At 34.1% G+C, this 7422-nt stretch overlaps 1 protein-coding gene across 3 annotated transcripts in view; it reads left to right on the forward strand.

Moving 5' to 3' along the window:
* The first annotated feature begins 171 nt into the window (after nucleotides 1-171).
* Nucleotides 172-7422, forward strand: part of LOC145222442 (clathrin interactor 1-like) — a 15458-nt gene continuing 8207 nt past the window's right edge. Inside the window, exons 1-7 of one of the 3 annotated variants that reach the window (XM_080088565.1) lie at nucleotides 172-385; nucleotides 732-933; nucleotides 1574-1682; nucleotides 2155-2325; nucleotides 3134-3181; nucleotides 5428-5554; nucleotides 6233-6389. In XM_080088565.1, the coding sequence (XP_079944691.1) occupies nucleotides 333-385; nucleotides 732-933; nucleotides 1574-1682; nucleotides 2155-2325; nucleotides 3134-3181; nucleotides 5428-5554; nucleotides 6233-6389 (867 nt within the window). In that variant the 5' untranslated portion in view covers nucleotides 172-332. The remainder of the gene's footprint in view (nucleotides 386-731; nucleotides 934-1573; nucleotides 1683-2154; nucleotides 2326-3133; nucleotides 3182-5427; nucleotides 5555-6232; nucleotides 6390-7422) is intronic. The other 2 variants (XM_080088566.1, XM_080088567.1) reach the window with 2 other exon arrangements.

A 7422-nucleotide genomic window follows, 5' to 3' on the forward strand; every position in this document is an offset into this window, starting at 1 on the left:
AGGTGTAAATCAGCTTAAAATCAAGGCAAGTTTATAACAAAACTACAGGTGGAACATAAAGTAAGCTTTTGTAGCATTTTATAACATAGAAATTAAAGTTTTATTGAGGTAAAATTCTGATAATATTTTGTCAAATTTGCCGGCTTGTTTTCAATAAAGTAAATCGCACTTAAACATTTTCTGACAGGGTGTTTTAGATATAAAAATAGTTTGGTAATAAATAAATCAGAACAACTAACTTAATACAGGTGTTATCTGGTGTTAAAAAAGACTTATTTTTGAGTTGAGTGTGGAAAATATATCAAGAAGAAAGAAAGTAAAGCAACATAAAAATGAATAACGTACTTCCACAATTATGGAAAATTCGCGAGGTTGCGGATAAAGTGTAAGTGTACAAAATGTTGTAACGTCACAATTTTGGATGTTTTGATTAAAGATTAAGTATCAAAGATTAGAAATTCATTTTTTGACAGGGTTGAAGTTTTCTGTGTTATTTTTTTTCATTTATCCCAAATGTATGACAAACCATTTACTATACTTCTTCCATTGTAACAAAATATGTATTTATAGACCATTTTTACAGTCAAAATAGGTTTGTAAAGTAACATATGTATTTATGCTAAGCTTTTATCTGTAAGAAATGACCTATATCTTTCTGTGATTTTGTTTTTGTTTTTATATCATAAAAAAATCTTGTGAATAGATGTTAAATGCATACCATTGTTTTACAGTACAAATGTGGTGATGAACTACTCGGACGTGGAGGCTAGAGTTAGAGAAGCAACAAATGATGAGGCCTGGGGTCCATCCGGATCCATTATGCAGGAGCTTGCCCGAGACACATTCATGTATGAGTGCTTTCCTGAAGTAATGGGAATGTTGTGGAAAAGAATGCTTCATGAGGGAAAGAAAAACTGGCGGAGAATATACAAAGTATGAAAAACAAGATTGTTTATTTCTTTGTCATGGTGTATGTGTGCTTTTATTGTGTTTTTGTTATAACCCTATTGCTATGCTAATTTTGATAATGATTATTTAATGAAGTCGATTAATGCCTAGTCTGTTTTTTTATGCCTGTTTATGTCATAAAATCCTTATAATGAGGGATGTTTGCCATGACGGTAATATAGTGGGTCTTAAGTAGTTTACAAAACATTTTTTAACGTTGTAAGAAAAAAATATTAAACACTGGTCTGTTCCATATGGCACAGCCTCTACAGCAAGGGTTCTTAACCAGGTGTGCACGCACCCCCAAGGGGTGCAAGAACTGTTCCGAGGGGGTGCGGGGATGCTGAATCATTAAGGTTGGTTAGGTCTATTCTATATAAGTACAAAAATCCAGGGGGGTGCAAAAATTGGTTGGTGATTTGAAAGGGGTGCAGCAAGGAAAAAAGGTTAAGAACCACTGCTATACAGTGTGTTTTTGTTTCAGCACTGTGTCAATATTTTGAATAAAAAGTGAAACATCAAAGCATAGATGCAACAAGAAATATGTTAACTTGTTTATAGAATTATGCGATATTTATGCATCTTGCATGCAAAAAAAAGTTATGAAAAACCTTATCTTTTACAGTCCTTACTCCTGCTGACATATTTGATAAAAAACGGATCAGAGAGGGTGGTGACAAGTGCGAGAGAACATTTGTATGATTTAAAATCACTGGAAGCCTACACATGTCACGGTATGAATGAGTGTTTTAACTGTCAAATTATGTATTCACTCAAGTCTGATAAAACAGGTTGTATGTAACAAGTGCCGCTCTGTACTTGTTAACACATTGTATGTTTTAAGTTTGGGGTTATCAAATATTCTCTTAACTAAGTTTTAACTGGCCAGTAGAATATGATTCATTATATATATATTTTGTAGTCTTTGTATAACAGAGATCCCCAACTTTTTTCTGGCCAAATTTAAAAAGGAAATTTTCTTTTTTTAACATGCTAATTTAACCAAATTAACACTTTTTAGTTACTTAGGCTTACTGCAAATTATTTTAGGGCCCATAAACATAAAATAACATAATTAAGGTACTTACATTTGCATATGTGGTTTTTGTATCTGTACTGTAAATATTTTTTTAAGTATTCATTTCCATGTATATATGTTGTCTAAAACTCCCACCTAATCATGATTACTTATGCTTCACTACTCAGATGACCAAGGCAAGGACCAGGGAGTTAACGTGAGAAACAAAGTCAAAGAAATTATCAGCCTTGTGCAAGACAATGAAAGATTGAGAGAAGAGAGAAAGAAAGCCAAGAAAAATCGAGACAAATATGTTGGACTTTCTTCTGATGATGCGCGCTTCCAAACTGGACGATACAGTGAGTGCTCTTGTTTTTGTCTATCACAATAAATCACACAAATTTCTTGTGATTTACAAATAGTTGATTTATATGTCATGTGCTGGCTGTAAATTTCGCTTATAAATTGCTAATGTGCATGAAAATTTTTTAAAGAAAGCATTGATTAATCACATATATATAGTAAGCATACAATGAGATATTAAAAAGTGTAGGTATTCGTAGTTGCTTAAAACTCTAATTTTGATGAACATACATGACTTTACCAGTTACCTAACATTGCCAATTATACAAAATTGAATAAAAACGCCCAAAAGTATGTGTTTTAATGTTCAGCTTGGGCTTGAAATGCATTTTGTGGCTAATGAAACAATAGTTTGAATTATTTGAATCTCAAATTTATCAAACTGTGCATATGATAATAGCCCACTACATGGAGGTTTATGTATATGGTACTGTTTGTATTTAATATAAACAATACCATTGCACGTGATAACAATGAAAGCTAGAGGTGCCTTATACCTTGTAATATGAAACAACAGCAATAAAAGTAAAATTTGATCATTGTTAATCATATATATAACAATAATTGACATAAATGCAGTGAAACTAAGTCTTTATGACCAACATTGGTCTATAATTTATAATTTAACAGCGGATGAAATAAATAGGGTTGACTATGTCAGGAATAATAATGTTAGAATGAGTTTTTTGTGTTAAATGCTGGTAATTTGGCACTTACACCATCATGAAAAGCAATATATACATTTACCTGTCACAAAATCACTATGAATATGCACCTTGCATAAGTGTGTGTGTGAATTTGTAGACTTCTCGCCACCTCCTTCACCGGAGAGCGATAGAAGATATGGTAGAGGTAAGGCAGCATGTGTGTATAGTGCTGCATAACTAGTAGTCCACAAAACTGTGCTCCTAGCGTGTGTAACACTCCGATTTGCGAATCTACTGATTCAAATGGTTCTGTTCACTGTTTTTGACTCCTAATTTTGTTTAGCAATGATAAGTTAGCTGGTGCACTGTGCACTGTGTAATTTGCATGTGGCTGGTACATATAGAATTGAAGTGATATTTTGGTCTGTGTTTTTAGCAATTTGATTGAGTCGTTTATGTCTTCACTTGTATAGAAATTGGTGCATTTAGAATATGCAGGATTGCTTGGTACACCTTTATATCGCTTGATGGACCTTAACGTCACTTGGTTCACCCGTAAAATCAATGATGCACCCTTATATCTCTTGGTGCACCTTTATATAACTTAGTGCACCTTTATATCTCTTGGTGCACCTTTATATCGCTATACCTTTATGGATGTTAAGATGCACCAAGCGATATAAAGGTGCACTAAGCGACATAAAGGTGCACCAAGAGATTTTAAGGTGCACCAAGTGATATAAGGGTGCATCATTGATTTTAAAGGTGCACCAAGCGATCTAAGTGATCCTGTATATTTTAGATGCACACATAGAGAAATGTTCCTCTCTACAATTATCTGATTGTAAATGTAAACAATACTTCACATTCTCAGTTCCTGTTCTGTATAATAGCATTGAATGGAAGATAGAGTATATAATATATATACAGTATTCAATTTTTATATGGCTGGTATATATGGTCACTAAAATAATAGGACAAAACGCTGGTTCTCATAAAAGCCATTTATATATTTTAAGGCTATAAAAGGCTTACAGCTTGGTCCCAAAATTTATTATGCATACAAAGATGCCCAGAAACTGCTAGTTTAATGGATAATAAAAAGCTGATTGTGCTTGTTTTGAGGCAAATTGGGTTTAGTTTTACAAAATATTGACCTCTTGAAAGACCAAATTCTAACAAATCAAGGTCAATTCTTGCTACTGGGTCAAAATTTTTGATTTGCTGCTTTAAATGATGTATGTTTCTGAACAAAAATTTTATTTTATTTTTGATCATGAATTTCAAGTTGATCATGGTATTGTGTTAAATCCAAATCATGTTCAGTTGTTTTTATTTTGCGAATGCCTGCGCTAAGTTTTCTGTCAGTTCAATCGATTATGAGTACGCAGATCAGTACATGAAAAGGGCTCTATGTTAAGGACCCTTGACTATGCGTGGATCACTTGTCTATTGAAAGGGTCAATATATCTTCAACATGACTTTTTGTGCACATATATATTTAACTAGCATTGCTCAATACCGACTGGCTGTATAAATATTCGCAATAAAAAAGTACATCCTTTCTTGGAGAGAACTGAAAAACAAAACATGTACAGACATGTTTTAAACTGGGGGTGTTTAAACAATTTTTAAACTGTCCTTACTGATATAAATTCTTTTTTTAGTGCAGGGCTTTTAGCACATTTACTATTGTATTCAAATCACTGCATATTTTTGCTTTCTTGCATGGAGTGCAAATTCATTTTCCCATCTGCATTTTGGTCATCATTCTATAAAACATTTGTTTGTCCATATAATCTGTAATCATAATCATGTCTTTTCCTATTATTCCACCAACCTCATGGTAACTGTAGGTGTTGCTGTAATCCTGTAAACACAAAAAAATGTTTGATTTACCTAATCATTTGTTGCTTGCATCCCAATTAAAAAGTAGTTAGTCTATTTTACATGGTAAACTTTTATACTTTCAAAATTAAATTTTTAATATTTGACGTTTGCGGATTTCATGTTGATGCAAATTTAATTTTACATTTTAAATTGTGTTTTTTGTGGCTACATGAGTTTTAATTCAAACCACTCTTTGCATCAGATCGCTGCAAATTGATCTGTAGTTTATGCCTGCTGCTAATTATGGGTTCTTTGCTTTGGTTTTCTATGCAATACGGTCTTTGATTGGTCGAGTAACAAGCTTTGAGCAGGCAACTCTTGTATGCTTAAAGAAACAAACATACTATCCATTTGGTGTCAATATATACATCGAAACTGTTACAACAATAAAGAACAGAGCTACTGTCAATCTCACAATATTTTACTGTCAAATCTTATAATGTTGCTGAAAAATTGCTTCTGTTTGTGCTAGGGCACACTATATTACCCATTTCATATCTGGTAAATGCAGTTTTGGCACTTCATATTACAGTAGCTAACTGCGTTGTTTTTCCTCTTTAGGTGGTGGAGGCAGTCGCCGTGGTGATGACAGATCCTACAATGACTGGAAAGACCCGGATGCTTATGAAGATGAACCCAGACATAGTCACAGGAGGAAAAGAAGTTCAAATGGTTCAGTTGGATACAGGTCGGTTAAACACATCCATTTGGTTTCATGCACTGCACTATGCGCTTTCATTTACCCTGATGAAGGCGACCTGTATAGGATGTCGAAACGTCTGAATAAAAATACAATTGCCAGAAGAGCTCTATAAACTTGATATTATGCGTGGCAGCAATAGCTTGTGTATTTGGTTGTTTATTTTGTACCAGACATGTTGGCTTGAATTTAAGGAAAACCCCATTATTTAAAACCATGCTGTACATACAGTAGTCTGGGTGTGTGTTTGACTTCCATTTATCTTTAGTTGGTTAACTTTGTGTTACCTCAAAGAAGTAAAAGTCATATTTCTACATTAGTTTGATGTTTGTGGTGTAAATATTTTTAATGTTATCCAAACGGGCTTGTTTGAAACGAAACGTTTCTGTTTACAAATATTTTCATACATATTGGTTTGCTACCAAAAAAGTTTTCCCCTTTTGTATTTGACTGATTTTTTTTGTAATTTTTCTGATTGTATGTTTTGTATTATTATACCTTTGCCTACCTAAACTTGCCTGCCTAAACGATTAAGTAGCTTTTTTCTTGTTTCAAATTTACACTTTTTCTTGAGTAAAACATATATTATGCTCTGATATCAAATGAGGCCAAAAAAACAAAATTTATTGACATATTGTTATAAATTTTGCAATCTCATCTTTCCAGTGATGACTCAGCACCCTCGGACTCAGAAAGTAACTCTCGCTACGGCAGAATTGGATCGAGTTCAAGCTCTAAATTTAGAGACGAGGAAACTGTGACAAAAACCAGCACCGTCACGAAAACCGAAACGAGAAGGAAAATTGCAGAATCAAACAAAAAGGCATGTAAACTTTATTACCATTTTACTGCAATGACCACACAGTACCTTATGTACATAGAATGGGTGAGGATAATTTACATTCTAATTCAAAGACAGTATCATGTTACTGCATGGTAATGGTATTTTATTTCCAAATCAAAGCAATTCATTCATTTGATCTTTAGTATGGTAACTGTGAACGTTTTTAGACCAAATCACAGTATGCCAGGCCTCTTAAAGGTGCTGTATCGAATAAGCCAGTCACCAAGCATTCACCAATCTATGGCAAGGTGTAGACTAGAAAAATCTAGCCTGAAGTGGGATTCAAACCCACGAAAAGAGTCTTTCCGGGACTAGACGCTTCAGGGCTGATCCCAGTTGTCAATTAATGTTCATCTTAACTGTGTTTACACCAGATCTTTCTGGCCTTGTTTGGTCTTGAAATTTGCACACTTCAGCACACTGTTAAAATGAAAGCAGTGTAAACAGTTTAAAAAAATATTGTTAGTATGGCATGAGGTGGTCACAACTTTAAAAACAGATACTTTTCTAGCTATTTACTCTACTATGCAAACTTTGAAGCAATGTTGTCACATTTTGGGTGAATTTGGCTAAACATGTTGATTACACGAAATAGGCTATTGCTGCCAGGCATACTGTATAACAAAGTATTGATCATCCAGCAGTTTTTTATTATAAATAATCGACGTTTCGACGTCCTATACAAGACGCCTTCATCAGGATAATGACGTAACTTGGAGAACAAAATTCTTATAAAGCGACAAAATGCAAAACACACACACAAAAATAGCGATAAGAAGATCGCGCGGCTGCAAACTCGCACCACGCAATGATAACACAGCTCAGTGCTGTAAAAGCGCCCGATAATTTATCGGCATTAGAACATCTGTTTTTACGTTCATTGTGTTGGCGCGTGAATGGATGTTCCAAGACTCTAGGAAACTGCGCTTGTGGTAATCAGTTTCCTTCACCAACACCTGTGCAGCAGAAAAATTAATGCTGTGGTGGTGAGTAGTTGCATGGTTTGCCAACG

This window comes from Phallusia mammillata, chromosome 4 (genome assembly GCF_965637545.1).
Source record: "Phallusia mammillata chromosome 4, kaPhaMamm4.hap1.1, whole genome shotgun sequence".
Taxonomy (NCBI): Eukaryota; Metazoa; Chordata; class Ascidiacea; order Phlebobranchia; family Ascidiidae; genus Phallusia; species Phallusia mammillata.